This window comes from Dromaius novaehollandiae, chromosome 23, assembly GCF_036370855.1.
Source record: "Dromaius novaehollandiae isolate bDroNov1 chromosome 23, bDroNov1.hap1, whole genome shotgun sequence".
Lineage (NCBI taxonomy): Eukaryota > Metazoa > Chordata > Aves > Casuariiformes > Dromaiidae > Dromaius > Dromaius novaehollandiae.
In genome coordinates, this window is record NC_088120.1 from 8,553,924 (window position 1) to 8,574,697 (window position 20,774).

Below are 20,774 nucleotides of genomic sequence, written 5' to 3' on the forward strand. Positions count from 1 at the left end.
GATGCATTACGGATCAAAGAGCCAAAGAAGCACTTGCAAAACAGAAGCACCACGCTGAGATAACCCAGAGATGGAAATAACCTCGACGTCAGCGCTCCGAAGCATCTGCTGCGAAGCGTTAGCAGGGGAGGCCCGCGGAGCAGAACCGCACTAGTAAAACCCTGGAGGTTACACCAAGCAAGCAGCACACGTTGTGAGTCATGCTGACTTCAGCAACAACCGTTAGGAAACAGAAGCAAAGGATGGTTAGGCAAGAAAACATATGAGAAGCAATTAATATCTCCAAGACCCTGGTGAGGTAGGGACACATGGACAGCAGGCCTAACCTCTTCAAAACATGCAGCGGGCTGCAGTAAGAGCTGCTGAACGCTCCTCCCCTCCTAGAGCAACGGGGCAGCCGGGGTTGCCCCCAGCCCTCGCTCGGCACTGCTGGCGAGGCAGCAGCTGCGGAAGACGCAGCTGGACCCAGCTCCAGCTGCACGTTTGTTTTTTCCTTTCCTTAAACGTAATCTATATATACGTCAGCTGTTGGACTCTGCAGTGTGGCTTCCTGTCCTGTTAATTAATGTCCTAGTGCCAGCTCAAAGTTGTCAAATGTTCTCAGGGACAAACATGGCATCGACAGCAACTTTTATACCTGCATAAAGCAGCAAGCAGCAGAATAACAGGACTCTCAGGCTGATACCTGTGTGCACCATGGGGCCACAAACACACCAAGCGTGAGGCCCAAAAGCGTTTCAGGATTCGCAGGGGAGCAGATGGGTTACTCCAGGTTCTCTGACCGTCACACGGGTTTTGCTGGACAGCATTAGAAAAGGAAGAGCAGGAAATGATATGGAGATGGAAGAGAGCTGCACATGGAATAAGAAATGGGACCTGAAGGGTCCTCACTGCCAGCAGTCACCCATGGCATCACATCCAGCTCCCACATCTGTCCCCTGATCAAGGCTCTGGTGACTGGTCCCAGCAGAGGACCGAATCCAGCACAAGAGCTGCCGACCCACGATAAGGGCCTCAAGACTGAACGTTTCAAAAAGCAGGTGATCCCGATTCCCTGAGGTGGGTTGTGATCCTCGTCTTCGTTATCGGGGCAGATGTCCCAACCTTCACTTCCCAACGTGTCTCATCAATCCTGCTCTCAATGGACTACGCCCAAACTCCCAGCGGGAAGGACGGCGGCTACCTGGGAATGAGCTGCGGATGCCACATCCCTGGGCTACACAGATCCTGCAACACAGCCGTCCTCGAGTCCTTTAAACCTGATCCACCCTGCTTGCCTTAAACGTCAAAGGTGGGAGTCCTCTTTAGCCCAGGGGAAGGCAAGGCCGCTGGTTCAGCTCCCTGGGGGACCGAGCCAGCCCCAGGAGGGGCCTCTGCCTTTGCCAACCACGCGTGGAGCTGGGTGATTAGCCAAAGTGCCTAAATTAGGTGCTTAAATTAAAGCCAGGCTTCATTTTATCGCAGCTCTGTGCCTTGGCATCATGGATTGAGCACAACGCTGCCTCACCGGGTGCCGCGACAGCAAGTACAGGCGGATTCGAGCTGTTTGGTTACTACGGTTAGGGAGAGCCATGCGGAGAAAAGGAGAAGGGCTCCGTCCTCCTGGCCGCGATGCCGAGGAGGCTGCACACGCGCAGGGCGGCCCGGCTTGCAGCGGGGAGCGCGGTCCACCCCGCCGCGGCCTTTTGCAAGGTCGCTCCGCTTCGGAAACGGCGGAATTCGCCGAAACCGCCCCGAGTGGCAGCGGCCACGCCGCAGGGGCAGGCAGGTTAGGGGCGGGGGAGCAAAGCCATTCTCGCCGGTGAGAGGAAGCAGAAAAACGCCAACCTATCGGCGACTGACTGGCAATCGATGAGCTGGAATCAGAGCGCTTTATTTTACCTCCGGGGTGGTGAACTAGAATAAAGAAAATACACAAGAGACAAGGAAACGAATAGAGCAGGAAAACGCAGAAATCGGTCAAGAGCGAAGCACCCGGGGGGAGAGGGGGGCCGGGTGGCTGCTGCCCCCCCCGGCAGCGGCAACGGGTGCAGGGGGAGCCGGGAAGGCCATGCCCTGCAGCAGAGTTGTAGCGTGCACAGAGAGCCTCTAAGAGACTTTTGAGCCCTAAAAACACAAGATCTGGGCTCTTTTTCCTTTCTAATGTGCTGCTGCGTCTTCCTCGAGCTGGATTTGTCCAGGAGCTTCTTGCACTTGGATTTTACCTGCGTTAATGCTGCAGTGAAACATCTTTTTTGCTTTGCCGCGGGGCTGGGCGTTCACTGGGACACAGCTGGGCGACGTGACACTTACAGATACACTTATGGCAGGATGCAGTGTCCAAAACGCCCCAAAAAGAGCCAGCCCAGCCCCAAACAATGCCATGAACGACGATGTCTAAATGCAGCCTCGTTAAAACTCAAACCTGGCACGTGGCAACCCAGAAAGAAAGGGGGGAGGGCCAGGTTTTGACCAGCACGGACAGAGCAGGGAGAAAAAAGGCAGGCATTTTTAAGGCATTAGAGGAAGACCCAGGACTGGCAGCAGATCTCACTGCAAACAAGTAGTTACGCTGCTCAGCATTGCACAGCTCAGGGTTTCCAAAACAGTGCCTTAAGCCTTGACAGAAGACAAGCTGAGAAAATTTGTATTAGAAATGCATTAGGGGTCTATCAAATAAGTCATTTAAAGTCACAGGAGAGGTGACTCCTTAATGATTGGGACTACTCTGAACTCTGGGTATGCCGGGGCCAGAGCACGTGCGGCCGGCGCCGTGGGTTCAAGGATCCTGGGCCACAGCATCTTCTCCCCAGGGGCTCAGGTGAGGATTTTCACAGCCGCCTCCGTTTTGAGGTCACTTTTGAGGTCACCTTTACGATATTTACTCCTTTACCTAAGGAGCCGTATGCACATACTGACTGCTTCAAAGGAAAGCTAAGATCCTCAGCACGGCAATGCAACTCCACTTGCTGGGGTCTTAAAAATAACAAGCACGACCCTTCCCCTCTCCCCACAAGAAACCTAAATGAGGTGAGATTCACTGTAAAATCGCAAGGTTGGCAGCACTAAGTTTGGTGATTTGTTTCTGATCCATTTTCTCCAACTCTTGCCTGTGACTTGGATAACCCAGACCTGCTTCGCTGGAATATCTGATATCGTTTGGCAATTTACAGTCAGCGCGGACAAGAAATGTCTCTGGTAAGTTCTCAGGCTCATACTAATGGAAGAGAAGAGAATGAGTTGTTGAAAAACAGGAATTGTCTTACCTCTGCAAGGATCATTTTTCACTAAAAATTCATCCAGGGCCATCCATCCTCCGCCAACTCGAACCATGACAGTGCTACGCAGAATACGGACCAGCCGCAACTGCTGGGAATCGCCAAACTGCAGAACCAAGAAAGCAGCAGGTCAGACAACAGCGACGTAAATGGAAACGCAGCTCTTTTCCAGAGCAGGCTGCACCAGAGCAAAGCACAGGTCACAACCCGGACTAGGCTATTTTAAAATTTCTGTGCAGTCCTCAATGTTTTTTCTGATCTAATATATATTTTGGGGGTTTCTACAACTGCGTTCTTCTGGAATAAATGCACATTGGCACCAATTTACAGGAATTTTTCTGCTGCCTGATTTTTAGCATGATGCAACTACCAAAATCCTTTGGTTTTAAAGCTCAAAAGACAGATTTTTCTTTAAAGCAGCAAATGAGAATTTGGAATTCATCTTTGGACGGGTTTTCTCAGCCAGAATTGTGGCTTTCCCCTTTATCATGAAGGAAGTAGAGGCAGTCGATGCACTGACACTCCTGGTGCACGTCCGCTCTGAAAAGAGATGGCCGATTCGGACCCCCGGAGGCTGGTGAACCGGCAAGGCAAGCAGTGCCGCGTCACCACCGAGAGAGAAACCTCCCGCCAAGTCTGAAGGCCAGGTAATTCCCTGAGCCTCAGACTTGACCCCAGCAGCCAGAAAGCTCCCGCCGCAGAAACCCTCGCCCCAGGAGGATGTTTCAGTGAGTGCAGAATGATGGGAATCCACGGAGGAATCCAGCAGCGATGCTGATTAGTGATTGCAATGTTCATTAGTGATTTTAAACATCTGCAATTTCGAACAAGTGCACCCTGAATCAGACGCGTGTGGCTGGTTTCTCAAAGCTCCCTCTTGCTATCCTAAACCTCCCGGGCAGCCAAGCCCCAGCTCGTGGTTTCCTCCTGCACGAGGCACTTGGCAGGGCCTGGACAGGACGCCGGGAGCCCGGCTCAGACGTAGCCGCTTTACACCCAGCTTTGTAGAGCACGTGCCCTCGTGAGGAGATACGAGAACCCCCCTTTGAAAGCGAGACCATCTTCAGAACGATAAAAAAGCAGTAACACTTTCCCAGCTTGGGTAAGAATGCAAAAACGGGAGACGAAATGGAAGCAAGGGTCCAAGGCAGGTGGGGATGGGGCACTGCAAGCAGAGGGGCGCGGGGCAGCGCAGGTGGCTTTGCAGACCCGTCCTTCCCGCGGGGACACGGGCCGGGACCGCGCTCCGACGCAGCTGCCGGGAGGGGAGCGGAGGCATCTTTCCCACCCTCTGGGCTCCAGCGTAAGGTGTCCTACAAATGCCTGGTCGGAAGCTAGTTCAGATACACCGGCACGAGCAAGCCAGGCTGCGGTGTCGCAGAGCAGACAGGTCCTTAGCCTGGGAGCAGAGCTCCTCTGATCCGGGGAAAAGCTGGTGGCATGTTAACCCTCATTTGCACTACCACCTTTAGGTAATTTGCCACTGAATGAAATGAAATGCCTTTGAACGAATGCCTTCAAATGCCTTTGAAGCTTTTTCTGTCTAAAATAAAACCAGAGCTGTCTTGGATCCGTTCGCTTCGGAAATCCAAATTTCTTTCTTTCAGGGCATCACATTTACGGAAAGGCACCATTGCACCACAGGAAAAACGGCCTTTTTTGTTTGAGCAGGGGGAAGGTATCCCGTGTAACGGCACGCGCTGCTCCCATCCCAGTAACAACACCCGCACCAGCCGGCAGCTACACGCGTGGCTACGCTAACCTCCGAGGACAGTAACACGGAAACATGCAGTTTCTGCGAGCCTTGCTCCAGTTAGGAGTTACTCGGTGGGTGTAGCAGTGATGAAGGTTTAGTTACCGTTACCTATGGGATTAAAATGTGCGGATTTGGCATTCTCATTCCATGGGGATTGCGACCCAAACCCAGCCAGAGCCTGGTACACAGTCTTGGTGCGGGGAGTTTCACCCCTGCGATTTCGTAAAGGCTGATGGTTCACCCAAGCGGAAAACAGCCCCCGAGGAAAAAAATCTCTCAATTTTTGTCAAGCCCCAATTTTTCTATTGCACTTTTGCCTTCTTTCCGCCCAATCCAGCCGTCGCCGTCCCGGCTCGCACGCGTCGTGTACCAGGCTCTGCTGAGCAGCACGAGCAGCTCGCTAAGGCAGCGCTCCGCAGAGCACGTCCTCCCCAGCACCACGGGACAGACGGGCATTACGGACACACAGCAAGCGACGGTTGTTAAAAAGAAGTGAGAGACAGCATTACAAGGCAAACTGTACCTGGTTGCCGAGGAAGAACTACGGAGAGACACAAGTTTTGGAGGGGTGAGGGTTGGGGAGGGGAGGGAGAGGAACACCAAGAGGAAGAAGAGGGGGAAGAAAAACAAGAAAAACATTTTATGGGATTAACAGTGCAATCATCATGAAAACTGTTAACTGCAGGTCGTTAGAAATCTGTGGATTTTATGCTATGGGGTTCTAAAGTAGAAGCTGCAATTCGGCACGCTGAAATTCACCGCGCGAGCCTGAAATAGGATGCGGCCGGCGGGGACGGACTCCGCGTTTCAGCTCCGCCGTGCCAAAACGCAAGCCCTGAAAAAAAAAGCGTGCAGGAAACCGGGCAGGTTTGCTGCCAGGTCGTTTCAGAAGTTTACCTCGGTGAATAGTTTGAAACATAAACACGCAGTCCGTTACAAAGAGATTCTTTAAGGAAATTATTCTACTCCTTTAGAAACGAGCTAAGGAAAACAGAGGCGTAAGGTACACTCGCACACGGGAAAAACTTCAAGGCAGCGGCTGGCTGGAGTGAATACGACGTTTCATGCGGCGAGCGGGCCGGGCTCCCCAGAACAGTGCCACTTCTATCCTCGCCCGGCGCTCCTGAAACGGGGAACGCCCTGGGGCCGGACCCAGCGCCGCTGGCTGACGCGGGGAGGACGGCGCTGGGCAAACGCCGCCGGAGCTGCCGCCTCCCACAGGCAGCTTAAAGATTTGGTCGGCTTTGGGTAAGCAGAAACCGAATGCTGAGCACCTCTCTTTGGCTGCTTCCTCCCTAGGCACGAAGCAAAAGTGGTGTTTGTGCCGTTACGGATGAGTTTGGACCGCGCTCCCTTACCCGGTATTTGTTCTCGCCAATCTGCTCCACTTGAAACCTCTTGGCACACTTGCACTGGGCCACTTGTCTCGTGACCTGCCGGTACAAACAAGAGCAAGAGTAAGAGATGGGGCTTCTTCCACCTCCCGTCCGTGGCAGGAGCCTCCTCAGACAAGGCGCTGCTTGGATAAACGGAGATCTAAGCAGCCTTTCCTTTAAAAACATGGTAGATTTGGTGATACTTGGACAAATTACTTTGGGTCAGCACCAACACGAGTCTTTTTTTTCCCTCCTCTTTGTTTTCGCCAACCTCAGCTGCCAAACCACAGCCTGAACCACCCCAAACCAGATGGCCCGTCTCTCCAGGTCCTTTACCTCATCTTCGATCTTGTCTGCGTCAGTGGTGGGGCGGTAGGCATCCTTGTTAGGATGGAGAGCAGCCACAAACTCGTAGTAGTCTATGTAGCCGTCCCCGTCTCGGTCGAAGATGTCAGCCACCGCGGTCATCTCCAGCTTCGTGGTGGGGAACTCTGCAACGGGGAGGGAGATGAGTAACCCATGCCCAGACCTCGCCTGCCACCGCCGGCAACTGCAGAGCAGAGTCTGGACCCCAGGCCTCGAGCAGCCTCTTGCCACGCTAAGCCGGCCATTTTCTGATTTTATTTCACTTCTGCCCACTCCCAGCAGAGGACAACCCCCCTTGAGCTCCCAGCTCGCCTCTGCCACCAAGGAAGGCTCCCCGAGATGGGGGGCAGCGCGCGGGTCGGGGCAGACGAGGACTTACTGGAGGCCAGGATGCCATCGATAAACTCCTGCCGGGTGATTTTTCCGTCTTGGTCTTTGTCGATGCGCCGGAAGAAGTCCATGACGCGGGATTTCTTGTGGTTCATCCAGCGCATATACTTCTTTCGCCAGACGTCGAAGTCGAAGTTTGCGAACTCCTTGAGCTGGAAGGAAACCCGTGGGAGTCAGCGCTGGAAACTCCCCCAGAACCACCCCAGCTCTACGACAACCTGACACGTCAGCCCTCGGACAAGCCCACGCCCAAGCTCTAGGCGCTAACTCCGACCCTTCGCAAGCGACACTTCCAGGAGGGTTTAGCTAGCGACTGCCGTTAGCGACAGGGCCGTTAAATCGACTTTCGGGGACAGGAGGACACACAGCGCAGCCGACAGCCACCACGGGGACGGGCGTCACGGAGCCACCGACACGGGAGGAAGCACCCAGGTTTGCGTACGTACAGACACGCCGATGGGTCAGCTACTTGCACACAGACGCACACACACACCAGCTCTTTTTAGACATTTTTGGGCGCTTTTCCCCCAGGATTTGGCCTAACGTTCCCCCGGTCTCTGCCTGGGTGGATGTCCCGTTCCTGTTTCAGTTTTGGGCACCCATCTCCCCAGTCCCTTCTCCTCCAAGCAGCTGGAGGAGTTCTTGCTTGCCTGTCCGGAAAAGCCAGCAGTGTTTCCACCAAGGTGAAATACAACCTTCCTCCCCGGCTAGACGGCGACCCCTCCCTCTCCCCGAGCCCTGCGGCACGTCTCGGCTGTGCTCGCGAGCCAGCCGTACCCTCGCCTCGTCTCCGCGGCCCGCGCGCAGCGAACCGCTCGCCCTCCGGTTTAATCTAACGTCCTTCCCCCTCCCCAAAGGGAGCCCCAAGACCCCACTAGGTAAAGGAGCTCAGAGCAACGTAACACCACATTTTTAGCGCTTTTTTTTTCCTTTCTAAACATTCCTGGCGTTAAAAGTAACAAAGGAAAAACATTAATACGTATAAACTGAACTGACCTACAGAAAAAGCAACAGAAAACAAAAACACTCACTTCTGGGCATAGCTGCTTTGTTAAGCATAAATAAAAACAAAAATTACATTAGATGTTTGGAAAAGATATATACAGCACCACGGTAATTGTTAAACTGATTACGAGGCGCAAAGCGGGCCCGGCTTTCATTACCTCCACAGACAGCGACTGCAGAGGCACGAAGCAGTTCATTAATGTGCAGTTAATTACAGAAGGCGCTTTTCCGCCTTAATATTTTAGAAGAGGTTTTTTTTTTTCTTTCTTTCTTTTGCCATTTTTAGCAACGCAGCAGCGACCGTCTGCAAGACGGTCCCCGGCCCCCGGCCGAGCCCCGCGCAGCCGTTACCTCCTCGAGCCGGTCCAGGGCGTCGTTGAGCTTCCGCTGGCGCTCCAGGGCCAGCAGCCAGACCTGCTGCCAGCGCGCCGAGAGCTGGTTGATCCGGGGGTTCTTTGTTTCCGACTGGGAGATAATGGGCATGGCGGGGGGCGCTGCCTGGCTCAAAGATTTTCCTGGAAAAAGCGAGAAAAAAACCACGTTGTTTGAGGTCACCGATGGGTACAGCAAGTCTGAACGGCCCAGAAAAAGCGGCAACAAAGTACACTTTATATTTCAAACAAAAAACCCCCTCCCACAGCCTTGCCAGCCGCTTTTGGAACAGAAACGCAGGCTTGAGCAATGTTCCTAGGCGGGATGATGGCTTTACACGCAAACCCTAGCGCTCCCGCCCGTCCCTTTGCACTAGAGCATTCCCAAGGGATTCTGGCTTCAAGGAACAAGCGCGAAGGGAAAATCTCATTGCCAAACAACTGCAGCAAGAAACAGGGGAGATGAGGCTGCACCAACTTCCCAGCACCGCTGAGATAAGTAAGACGCAGGCCGGGCCCGGGCTGCTGGCACACACCTCCGCAGAGGCAGCACCCCTCCTTTTTGCCTAATGCCACCTGCATTTTCTCCTGCTCCGTCTTCACCCATTTCAGCTGCATGCCAGGCGGCCATCAATGCAGGATGCCTCATTAATTACCAATCAACGCTAATGAGTATCCTACATATTTCATTTCCTCCCCATCACAGCACGTGCTGCAGCAAGGGCCGCGCATCGGAAGCGGGGAACGTACTGTTGCTACGGGATTTCTCGATGAAAGGCCCGTGCGTGGGTTCAGTAGCTTTCCTCTTGTACGTCTTCGTGACCCGGTCCACATCCGGCTGCTTTCGTGTCATCTCCTCCATGAAGGACTGTCAAAACACAGACGAGACGAGCAGCTGTCAAGAGGTGCTCAGCCTCAAACTGCTGTCGCTCTGGACTCTCGCTTGGACACGCCAAGCCCGTAGAGGACACGGGTGCACTAAGTGCTAGCGATGTGGGCTTGTGGGAAAGCTACTGCACAGCTCTGGCTTCGATCTGCAAGCCTGAGTCAGTCCCTTGGGCCAGCTTTGTTCATAAGTGACAGTTCTGGGTGGGTAACAAGCTGTTTTAATAGGGACTGTGAGTCAAATGCCTCCTCCACAGAGTGGCAGGAATAAAATCCCACTTGTCCCTCTCCCAGGAGCACAGGAAAACAAGCTGGCTTCAGCCCTGGGCTTACCTGGTGCTCAGCGATGAGGGCTTTGACCTGATCGATGTTTTGTGGCACTGGCTCCTGATCCTGCTGAATCAGTGTCGTCTCGGCCCACTGGATCCAGGCCAGGAGCTCTTCCAGGAGCTCTGCGTTTGCCACCAACTCGGAGAGCGCGGACTCGAGTCTCTGCTGGTGCTGCTTTGCCCATGTGAGAACCTATCAGAAACACAAAGGCGACCATGAGCCAAGCGTGAGACACCAGCGGGGGAAAAGACAAGGGCAGAGGCGCACTCTGGGAACCGGGCAGCAATCCCTGCCTAGATAAGGGACGTGCTGTCTCAGAGCTGATCCTGGCCGGCCAGACTCCATCATCTCTTACAGTGACTCTGCAGCAAAGCCTGGCCGAGTCCAAAGGAGGCCCCGCAAATTCGATCCACCACCATCCCAGCAGCAAGAGCGTGCTGCTCCCGGCTGCCGCGGCCCAGGGACTCACCTCCTCGAACCTGGCTCGGATGATGGTGATCCAGTGTTTAACGGTGGTGACGCAGTCAGGATGGCACGCGGCCAGGATGACCTCTCCCATTCCCACCGCCGCGTTCACGTCCACTCTCTTCTCCTCCACTTTCTTCATGAACTCCTGGAAGGAGGATGTCCACAGGCAGGACGTGAAGGGCTGGCACAGCAGCAGTGACAACCCAGCTCCCTCCACCCCACCTCCACATTCTCCACCCTACACCTACCTGTGGGCTCTGCATGAAAAGACTTTTCATCAAGGTTATTTAGCATGTGTCATTTTCCTAATCACCTGAGGTCTTTTACTGCAAAACCAGTTTAATTTCCCTTCACATCCCTCAAAAAGCCAGAACTTAAACAAGGCCCAAATGGATTATCTTGAAACATTCTTGTTTATAAATTTTCCTTATGCTGCTTTAAAAAGAAAAGGCGATGAACTGCCCTCTGCTCCTAACGTCCCCCCTTTACGCTGAGGGCAGCCCTGGGTCCCAGCGTGCCTTCAGAGCGTTTCGGAGCTGCCCGATACCTTGTGAACGTCAATGAGAGACTGCAACGCCTCGGCGTCGTCGGGAAGCGCGCCCCGGAAGCGGAGGGTCTGCTCGGCTTCCGAGAGCCACTCCAGCAGCATGTGCACGGCCGTCCTGAACTCCTCTGCCTACGGGGACACAGAGCACAGGCGTGAGTCCTCCTCCCGCCAGAGCAACGCGGCGTTTGACTCGCTGCTGAGAGCTGTAGAGGCAAGCGGCTGAAAAGGTCTTTTAAAAAAATAGAGGAAATAAAAAGACCCGACTGACTGTCGGCCTAGATTTGTACAGCACCGGCACAAGAGTCCTACAGCTCCCGGGAGCTCCCGCAGGCCGGCTTGGATCAACAGGCAGCGGTTGGGCATCTCCCTCCCCTCTCCTTTGCATCAGCGGCACTGAAGAGCTGGATGTTCAAACAACACAACTACCTGTATCCTGATCAATTTGGCATCGTGGTACTTTATGCTGCAAATTGACTACTTGACATAAAACCTACTTACAAGCCTTTTGACTTTTTTTTTAAGCTTTAATCTAGGTCTCTTTCTGGTACTGGACATTAGCAAATGTAAGTCTAAACAGCCTCTGATCACCCAGCTGTTCATATCTGCCTGCTGTGCACATCAGTGAGATCTTTTCATCCTCCTTTTCAAATAAGCCTTCGATGGCTCTTCTTTGGGAAAAAATAAGTAAATAAGTGACACCGTCCCACTGTTTTGCAGTTCGGATAACTGCTGCAGGACTGGCACGTCCTGCCCAGCCACCCTGGAGGCCAAGGAGCTGCTTCCAGCACCAAAGCACTGATGTGGGTCTGTTCTGTCAAAGCACTTTTGGATGTTCTGACAACGTTCCTCTGGGGTGTGGAGATCTGTTTCCCATTTTTAAAAAGGCACAGAGAGGTTAAAGGCACGGCACAAGTTACACAGGCAACTGGCAGGGCCGGGACCTTTGCCTGGGCACGGGGAGGAAGCGCCCCGACATCTTCTCCAAGGGCGTTTGTACCGAACTCCAGAGCAGGAAAGCAGAGCACAGAGAAAGCTCTCAAAGACCAGAGTTTCCACCTGCAGCCTTCGGTTACCTGCTTCAAGGCCTGTTCCAGGCGGGTTTGTTTTGACACGGACAGTTTGCACACTGTGTCCCACCGGTTGCTCAGCTCCTGCAGCTGCACCTTCACCCAGGTCGTGTCGTCTCGGCTGTTCTCGATGAGCTCCCGGCCAGAGCGCTTGAGCACCTGAACCGTCCCTGTGCGCTTCCCCAGCTCCTTCTGGAAGACCTGCAGGGCGAGAGGGCAGAAGTCAGTCCCAGGGGGAAAAACCAGGGGAGTCACAGTTGAAAGGGTTTGTAACATGGGTTACACCCACACTCCTGGGTGCACATCACGGGTTCACCACAGCCCAGGTATATGGGACCAGGCTGGGAGCTAGGTATCACACAAAGCATCTGAAAATGTTTCAGTATGAGTGCACGTGGACAGCCTGAGCACTCCCAGCAAAGGTAAAACTTGGAGGAGGACAGGAACCTCAAATTTCCACCAGAGCATCCTGCAAACACTGGCAGGAACGATCACAACCTGGAGGAGGGCAGGTCCTAGCCAAGGAGCTCACGCTGCAGCGCAGTAGCTGCTTTGAACAGAAGCCCAAGCCCTGTCCGGGGATTTGAACTTATGACCTAATCCAACAGGAGAAGTGCCAATTTCTAAGACATGCTGGAGAAAACTGCCAAGACCAAAGTTTATAGAGGATTACAAACTCAGCTACCTCTTCAAAACTCAATAGATCTGTCTGATAATGTCTAGGAAGAACAGAATTCCAGGTCCTGTAGCCTTGTTACTGCCTTCCTTGCCCACCAGAGCAAACTAAAGCATTGAGACATGTAGCTCTGCAGAGAGGTACCAACCCTGGCTCCTCCATTATTTGGCATTTGGGGAATGCAAACTCCACTCATATCATGGAGAAGAGCTGGAAAAGGCTCTCTCACCTTATGAGCATCCATCAGGTTCATAACCAGATCCAGGTCACCATGGACAGGCTGGTCTTCAGCTAATTGTGGTTCCACCTTGTAGAGCCAGTCCACCAAGGCTTGCAGCGCATCCATGAACTGACCAGAGAACAAGAGGGCTTCTTCCAGCTTGTGCTGCCTGAGAAACAAACACCCATGTGAACCTTCTGAAACAGCAAGTGTTTCTCTCTTCACCCGCCTCCTTTTGTTACGGCCCAGCGACCTCCTCCACCCATCACATCTAATTGCCACATTACCTAGGTCTAATCTCCTATCCTGTCCCCTCTGCTCTGCGTTTCCCTTTGATGATGGTCCTTGACAAACGAGTGCTGCTTGTAAAGGGTTCTGGCTGGACTTACCTTTCTACAGACTTGCCACACACGGTGTCCCATTTATCCCGGACTTCTCCCAGCAAATTGTCCAGTTTTTGAGTGTCATCTGGAAGTAAGGCCTTTTCTTTGAGGGCTCTGCCAGTCCTGATCGTGGTGTCATAGACAGGCTGCTTTCCACCCAGCGTCTTCTGAAACTCCTACATTTAGAACCAGAGGGAGGGAAGGGGAAAAGAAATTGCTTTAGAAGGCCTGACCTTGCCAGGAAGATAAATGGCTCTTCCATTGCAGTAACGAAGGTGGAACATGCCATGTGCCACTGTTGCCCTGCTCTCCCTCCCAAGGAAGCTCCCTTCCACCCCAGCCAGACAGCTCTGCTTTTCCTTCGGTGAAACTCTACCTTGTGTTTGGAGAGCTGGAGCTTGATTTTGTCAGGGTCATTGGAGATCTCCAGCTCAGAGTCCAGGTGATTCTCTGCATCTTCCAGCCAATCAATCAGTTTTTTCCAAGCTTCATGGAACTGAAATGAAATAGGAGGAAGTTTGAGGCTTAACACTGATGCTTTCCCCGGTCCCTTTTCTGTCTCACGACCTTCTGTCCCTCAAGGCCGGCAATATCTCAGGGTTTGTCACACCTTTTCCACATTTCTCACCTGCTTGGCTCGCTTCCTGGCATCATCAAGAGCTCGGCCCCTCTCAACAGAGCGCTGCACAACCTTCTCCCAGCGCGACTGGACGCTCACCAGCAGGTTCTTTATCAGAACCACATCCTGCTTTTGACTGAGAAACTTCAGCTGGTTCCCGGTTTGATCCAGCTCAATGATCCGATCCCGATGAGCATTCACTTCATTGGCGAACACCTAAGAACAGCAAAGATTTACTCCTGTATGTAAAGAGAAGAACCAGACAGGCCCGCGAACGCCTTAGGCAGACAGGGAGGACGAAGGTACCGCTCCAGGCCCCTACAGCCCAGCTCTGCCTGGGAAGAGCCGGCCGGGTGCTCGCGGCCCCAGGTACCTTGTGCTCATCGATCTGGGCCAGCACAGCGTTCAGGATGAGGCTGGGCGGGGGCGCGATGTTCAGGCTCTGCTCCGCCAGCGTGAGCCAGTTGATGAAGTCCTGGAGGGAATTCTGGAAGTCCGTAGCCAGGGCGAGCGCTTCCTCCAGCTTCGACTGCCGCCGCAGACGCGGGGAGGGAGGGAGAGAGGGAGGAAGGGGGGAAACACAGAGCGCTAAAGTTCACAATCTGCGGTTTCACAGACAGAGGCAGGCTTTGTGTCCCCGATGAAACGAGCCTCTAATGGGAACCTCATCGGTTCGGCCAGGGAACATGACTTGTTTACCAAGGGGAGGCGATTTCAATGAAAGCGGCCCGCTGCAGAATCGGTTTCTTTCAAAACAAACGGGCAAGAATTGTACATGAAAGAGGAGACAACTCCATTATCGACACACAAGCAGCTGCGTCACCCTCAGCTTCCCGAGAAACGGATCACCATGGGAAGAGCTGCTCAGGAAATGGAAGGTGGATGATATTTCGATGGTAACAGCTGCAGCACCACAAATTTATTCTGGGCTCAGGCCACAGCACCCCTTGTTTTATCTCATCGCCGGCCAAAACACGAGAATGGAATCGGCTCAGAGGAGAATCTGGCCGGCTGTCTCGCTTGGAGGACCAACAAAGTGTGCCTTTCAGAGCCGCAGGAGGTTTCTTCCCACCTCTCTTCTAAACTAATCCAAATGCAATTCTCATTTTCTATGTGATTTAACCAATTCTTATGACTATCTAAAAAAATAACAGTTTGGCTCTCTGCATTGTTTGGAAGGCAAATTCAACCTGTGCAAGCAAGGGAGAGGGGGTCTAAAAAAGAATCCTGACCTCCCCAGCCCTGACTGGCCTCACTTACTGCAGTAACATCGCCTTTGGGAAAGCAGAGCAGCAAGCAGGGAGCGTCTGCTCGCTGATCAGTTTGTGGGGAGCAAGAGCAGATGGCATCTGTCTGCAAACCCTACCTTTCTCTCCTCCATCTTGGTGCTGACCAGGCACCATTTCTGCTCCAGCAGCGCTACGCTCTGCTCCGTCTTTGAGCCAGAGCCCGAGTCATCGCGGTTCAGCAGCATCAGTCGCCCCTTAGCCAGTAGCTGGCTGTACACGTCCTCCTTGGCTTTGAGCTGGCTGTACAGCTCCTGCAAGGAAGGCAGCACCAAAGACATTAGACAGAGCTCAGAGGGGGGGCTACGGCTTGCTGGAAGTTCAGGGCAGGCAGCAAAGTGACAGCAGTGGGTCACTTTGCAGAGAGAGGGGTGCTTAAACCAGTGATGCTGTGAAGTACAGTCCCAGGTATCAAGTGCAAACTTATCTGTAACCCTGAAGAGACCAGAGAAGCACTCCTCTCCCTCCCCATCACACTCTGCCACATAACAGAGGAGTTTCGATGCTGAGATTTGACAGACAGACAAACTCATCGAATTAGAAGTGTTACAAATCTTTATGAAGAAATTACCATGTGGGCATTGAGCTGTTCCCGGGCAGTTTCTGGCAAACCTCCTGTGGGTTTCGATGCAGACAGTTGGCTCTCCATCCTTGTTAGCCACAGGAGGAAGTCTTCAATCTCACCATGGAAACCCTGGGCCTGTGCGGGAACATACAATGGGCCGTGGATCAGATGACATCAGCCACCACTGATCATGCGCCAGGGTTAACGCTGTGTTTGCTTCAGCACCAGATAAAGAGGCAGAGCAGAATCTGACAGCACATTAAGAGGGGATATACACGGTACCTCCTTAACCACACAGCAACTCCGGCAGATAAACATAACACAGTTGGTTTTGCAAACAAAAAATTGCTGGCTCTTAAATCTCACTTTGAAGCTAACATGTCTCTGGCTTGAAAAGGTAAAAAGCCACTCTCTAAAGAGCCTTTGTCCTTCCACAGTCAAGCCTCATCTTCTTGTTAAAAAGGTATAATTTTCCACTTCAGCATAACAAACACACGTGGACTATTTAGAGGTAAAACCAGCAAAAACAAAGCACTCCACAACTGTGCCACATGGCAGAAGACGGGAGGTCAGCTCTGACCTTGCTGAGTTCATACCCTGCAGCAGAAGTGCCTGGTCTTTGCTGCACTTCCAGGCAGGCAGAGAATCACTCCCAGACAAAAAACTAAATGAAAAACTAGCACAAAAAAAAGCCCAAGGTCTCTAACTTCTACCTTCACTTTGGGAGAAGACAGTAAGTGGGAGCAGGCCCTCAGCAGCGCTCCTCTGCCCATGTGAATCCCCCCACGGAGCGTCCCTGACCTGCTGCAGCGTTGACTGCAGCTGCTGCTCCCTCTCCTCCGTCTTCTGCAGCACCGACTCCCAGCACGAGTTCAGTTTCTCCAGGCGGTTTCGCAGGCTGCTCGCATCATCTCCTGCACTCGACTCCAGGAGTTCGTTGCCTGCTTTGTTCACTGTCTCCACGGTTGCTTGGTGGGCCAAGACATCGTTCTTCAGCACCTACACGAGACACAGGGGGTAAACGTTGGACGCATCTCTGAAACGGCCTGCTAATTCCAGCACTCTCTCTTGGGTTTGAATCAACTCAAACCCTTCAGGTAAAATAAAATCCTGCATGGGGAATGGATTAAAAACTGCCCTGAGTGGGAGTACTCACGTGGTGCTTTGCGAGTTCAACCTCGATGACTTTTGGATCTCCATTGATGGGTTTCTGTGCATCTAGCAACTCCTCGGTGTGGGTCAGCCAGGCCATCAGCTCTGCTAATGCGTGTTGGAACTGGCCGAGTGCTAGAAGAGCGGCTTCTAGCTTATGCTATTCGATGACAGGGAAGGAAAAGGAAAGTTTAAGTCAGGAAGGAGGGGGAGCATCCAAGTGAATTTCAACTCCGCATTTCCAAGAGCCCAGATCTTCTCTGTACCTGTCTGTGAGCAATTTTCTCGCCCAAATTCTCCCAGAGATGTTTCAGCTCTGTCAGTGGCTCTTTTATGATGTCTCTGTCTGTCTCATCTGTAGCTTTTTTTAGCATCAGTTCACCTTGATGATTAAGCTTTTCCATCTCGATCTGCTGCTGGTAAACCTCCATTTTAAACTCCTGCCAAAAGAAGCAGGACAAAAACCAGAATAAAATGAATCACTTGAGCGTGAGCTCTGCAACGCAACATGAGTATCAGAGCACGAGTCTGGTTCCACTCACATACCTTCATCTCATTCATCTGCTCCTTAACTGTGTTGAGGTCGGTGCCGACAGGGGACATGTTGCAGAGTTTAATCACAGCGTTGTCCAGCCAGTCAAACATTGCCTGAAACGAGGGCACACGATTAACACGCGAAAATGCAGACAGCCAGTCGGGGAAACGGGGCAGGTGCATCTGTCGCCCTGCAACCGCACAACTTTGCTTTTGGACAGAGACGTCTGCTTGGCCAGCACACGCTTCTGCAAGCTCTTTTGCCTCCTCTCCCCTGCTTCCAACATAAGGAGCTGACCACAGTCAGGCTCATCTTGCCACTTTGTGCAGAAACAAGGATGGATTTGGGAGGACAAATGGAGTAAAACATCTGCTCTATTCCTTGGTTGCAGAGCTTGGGCTCTCACAGAGGCTGGAAACACTCGCACAGGAGACACTTTCCCGCTCCGCATTTGTGCAATGCCTGGTACGATTGTAGGCAGAGGTTCACAGCAATGCTCCGAAGTTCACCAACCCCGCGACAGCCTAGGCTCTTACTTGAAGAGTGTCCTGGTATTGCACAGCTGACTGCATGGCTTCTTCGAGCTTTTCAAGCCGCTCCTTCCAAGTTTTGTTTAGATTTTCCCACGCATTGTTCATCTGCAGAACACAAGATTGACCACAAAATTTGTTAGGCTCTTCCACTTGAGCTCCCATTCGCACTACCTGACTTTATCTGAATGAGAGGCTGCTGTTTCTCCTACCTCGTCAATACTCTTTTTCACTTCTGGTTTCTCGGTTTCACCACAGGCAAAAATTAAATCAGTTCCAAGGAGTCGAATGAACTCCAGCTCTTCATGCAAGCCATCCGTTTCCTCTTTAATAGTCTGCAGATAACACAGTGACAAAACAAAAATGTTTGTTATTAAACACTCTTCCAAAAAGTCCCTTAGTGCATGAGTATGGGAGGGCTGAAGCATGGCGAGTCCTTCCTGCTCTGTGGTGTCCTGCCTTCTGGCTGAAGAAACTCTCCTAACGTCCAGCCCAAAGCCAGACTCCCACCACTGCGCTACGAAGCATGTGGATGGATTTCCTGCTCACCAGCATTGCCACGGCCAGCCTGTTCTGTCCCCTCCTTTGGTCCCAGTGGCAATGCTGCTTGCTATTTGCAGGGTTTGGGGGAACTAAAATAAAAAAAAAATCTGTATTTAACTTGACATGTGCCTGAACTGGCCTCATCGCAGATTATGCTGTTTTCAGGAGTATTTCGTCAACGCAGCACTCACTTTTCAAGACTTAATGGTTGTAAATTGAAGTCAGAATGGTTATAAAATGAAAATAAAAACAGCAAGGACAAACTCAGCAAAGAGCAATGCATAAAGTAACATCCCTGCTCCCCAAGTCCAAGTCAAGTTGATATTCAAACACTCAAAGCAGATGTCACCACAAGATCTGAAACAACCAAACAACAACATACATATCCAAGTCCGTCCAGCTCTAGTTATCTCCAGTCTAACCAGAATCTAAATATACACTTCCCACGCTACAGAGCACTCAAATGCCTTCTACACAGAGCAGGAGCAGAACCATGCAAACTTCCACATCACTCAGAACAAGTGGGCACACAACTCTGACCACATGCTTTGACAACAGTTTTCCAAAACAGTAGCAGATAAAGTGATTTAAGCATCATTTCCTTGTCTGGATCAGGAGCAGCTGGAGGGTGTGTGTGTGTGTGGGATATGTAAAATGTACTTCTGTTTTTTTTCCCTGCAGTTCCAAATTACAATGTAAATAATGTTTCGCAATCAGACTAACTGCCTACAAAACTGTTTTACAGCCATGTTTGGCCATGCCCATATTTCAGATCTACCCCAATCTGCCTTACGAGCTGGGTGCAAACAGGCTCCAGACTGAGACACAGCCCCATAGTCCTCACCTCTGCCGCTTCCACCTGCTGCTTGATGATGGATGGATCGATGCCTGGGCTCTCCAGGTCGTGCACAATGTCCTGCGTGTCTTTGATGGTAGTCAGCAGGGCTGCCATGTCGTACCAGAACTTCTCTGCAAGCTCCAGGACGTCGAGGAACTTCATTTCACGTTCCTCAGCCCGAGCTTTGATGTCTTCCCAGAAGAAGACCATCTGATCCAGCTTATCCTGGATCACTGAGGAAGGGAATGAAGACAATCAGTGATGAAGGAGTCTGCTCTGTTTTGCCTCTAGGAAACCGTTTTACAACTCAAAGCATTTTGCAAACACTTTCCACTTAGAAACAGCCAGTAGAATATTCTAATAAGAATTAAAGATGACCAGGACTATCAGAGCATTAACCGAGAGAGATACCGAGCGACAGGAGAAACTCCAACTTGCACAAATAAAGCTATTATTTATGTGCAGGCAAGTTCAGGACAAATTGCCCACACAGCCTCCTCCAATGAACCTCTGTTCTGGCCACCTCTAGCGTGTAGTCTACGCTCGCTCAGTTCACGAACTGCCTGTTGAGCTGCCAACGAAGGTGCCAATTAGCATCACTCGCGTTGACAGGTCTTTTTGTGCTGGGGATGTTCTTCTCCTCCATTAGGGCTTGAATTGACACCAACAAACCCTTTCACAGGGGCCACCCAGCAGTTTCCACGAGAGAACAGCTCACGGCTGAACTAGGCTGGGTTTAAACCTTGGCCTGAGCCAAATGCTTCTCGCTCCTCTGGTTGACACCTCCCTGCCTGCTCCAGATGGAAGCAAACACCAGGTACCTGCACACAGAGAACCCAACGTCTCCAGGGCCAGGAGACCCTTGAAATACACCCCTGGGACGTCCCCGCAGGGCTGGAGCCGTGATTTGGGCAGGACATGGAGAAGCTGAGGCAATGCCAACAGCACATGTCTCCCACTGAATCCCCCCTGAGCTACCTTTTGCTGCCAGGTCCTTGTCTGCTCCCTGCGATCTCCCGATCAGCTCTTCCCCACGGCGTTTCAGAGCCTCAAAGGAGGGCTGCAGCTTCTCCAGCTCCACGGTGGCGTTTTTGTTCTCGCTGATGCACTCCCGGATCTTATCGACCTCTGCGGGGATGAGGGGCGGCATGTGCAGCCGGGAGGAAAGGGTCTCCAGCGTCTCCAGCATCGGCTCGATCTTATCATGGAACTGGAGAGGAGCGAGTCCGTTAGGGCGGGCAAGGGGAGGTGAAACAGTGCTGCATTGCTCCCAGCGTGTGCGACAGCCCCTCAGTGATGCACCCAGTGGCCTCTTTAGAGAGGACCCACATTGCCTGCAACAGCAGCTACACCTGCAGCCTCCTGTTCATGCCTGCCCCTGCTTTTATTTGCTGCTCACGGCCCCAGGCTGTGCCAGCTCTGAGGAGTCAAACGTACGTCAGGCAGATACGCTTGCGGAGCCAGCCGGGCAACTGTGAACCAAACGTGGCAGCGATTTCCCATGATATTCAACCCTATAAAATCCGTATTTTATACGAATTGCTGCTGCCCCACTTCTTGCAAAAGGGCAGCATGACAGGAAAACTGAATCCCACGTGTGTTTTTGTTT

The 20,774-nt window shown here is 52.3% G+C and overlaps 1 protein-coding gene across 26 annotated transcripts in view; it reads right to left on the bottom strand.

The window, feature by feature from the left end:
* Positions 1–20,774, bottom strand: part of MACF1 (microtubule actin crosslinking factor 1) — a 138,849-nt gene that overhangs the window by 5,526 nt on the left and 112,549 nt on the right. For 12 of the 26 annotated variants that reach the window (XM_064525132.1, XM_064525138.1, XM_064525137.1 and 9 more), the window contains 27 exons: positions 20,144–20,375; positions 19,172–19,398; positions 17,997–18,119; positions 17,791–17,892; positions 17,266–17,367; positions 16,986–17,159; positions 16,724–16,879; positions 16,369–16,566; positions 15,574–15,702; positions 15,083–15,256; positions 14,090–14,245; positions 13,726–13,932; positions 13,474–13,593; positions 13,104–13,273; positions 12,724–12,883; positions 11,825–12,019; positions 10,752–10,880; positions 10,206–10,349; positions 9,740–9,928; positions 9,272–9,389; positions 8,502–8,665; positions 7,135–7,297; positions 6,726–6,880; positions 6,372–6,446; positions 5,537–5,554; positions 3,246–3,363; positions 1,828–1,896 (listed from right to left, as the gene is read on the bottom strand). In XM_064525132.1, coding sequence (XP_064381202.1) covers positions 1,828–1,896; positions 3,246–3,363; positions 5,537–5,554; positions 6,372–6,446; positions 6,726–6,880; positions 7,135–7,297; positions 8,502–8,665; positions 9,272–9,389; positions 9,740–9,928; positions 10,206–10,349; positions 10,752–10,880; positions 11,825–12,019; positions 12,724–12,883; positions 13,104–13,273; positions 13,474–13,593; positions 13,726–13,932; positions 14,090–14,245; positions 15,083–15,256; positions 15,574–15,702; positions 16,369–16,566; positions 16,724–16,879; positions 16,986–17,159; positions 17,266–17,367; positions 17,791–17,892; positions 17,997–18,119; positions 19,172–19,398; positions 20,144–20,375 — 3,967 coding nt within the window. The remainder of the gene's footprint in view (positions 1–1,827; positions 1,897–3,245; positions 3,364–5,536; positions 5,555–6,371; positions 6,447–6,725; positions 6,881–7,134; positions 7,298–8,501; positions 8,666–9,271; positions 9,390–9,739; positions 9,929–10,205; positions 10,350–10,751; positions 10,881–11,824; positions 12,020–12,723; positions 12,884–13,103; positions 13,274–13,473; positions 13,594–13,725; positions 13,933–14,089; positions 14,246–15,082; positions 15,257–15,573; positions 15,703–16,368; positions 16,567–16,723; positions 16,880–16,985; positions 17,160–17,265; positions 17,368–17,790; positions 17,893–17,996; positions 18,120–19,171; positions 19,399–20,143; positions 20,376–20,774) is intronic. The other 14 variants (XM_026098048.2, XM_026098047.2, XM_064525141.1 and 11 more) reach the window with 3 other exon arrangements.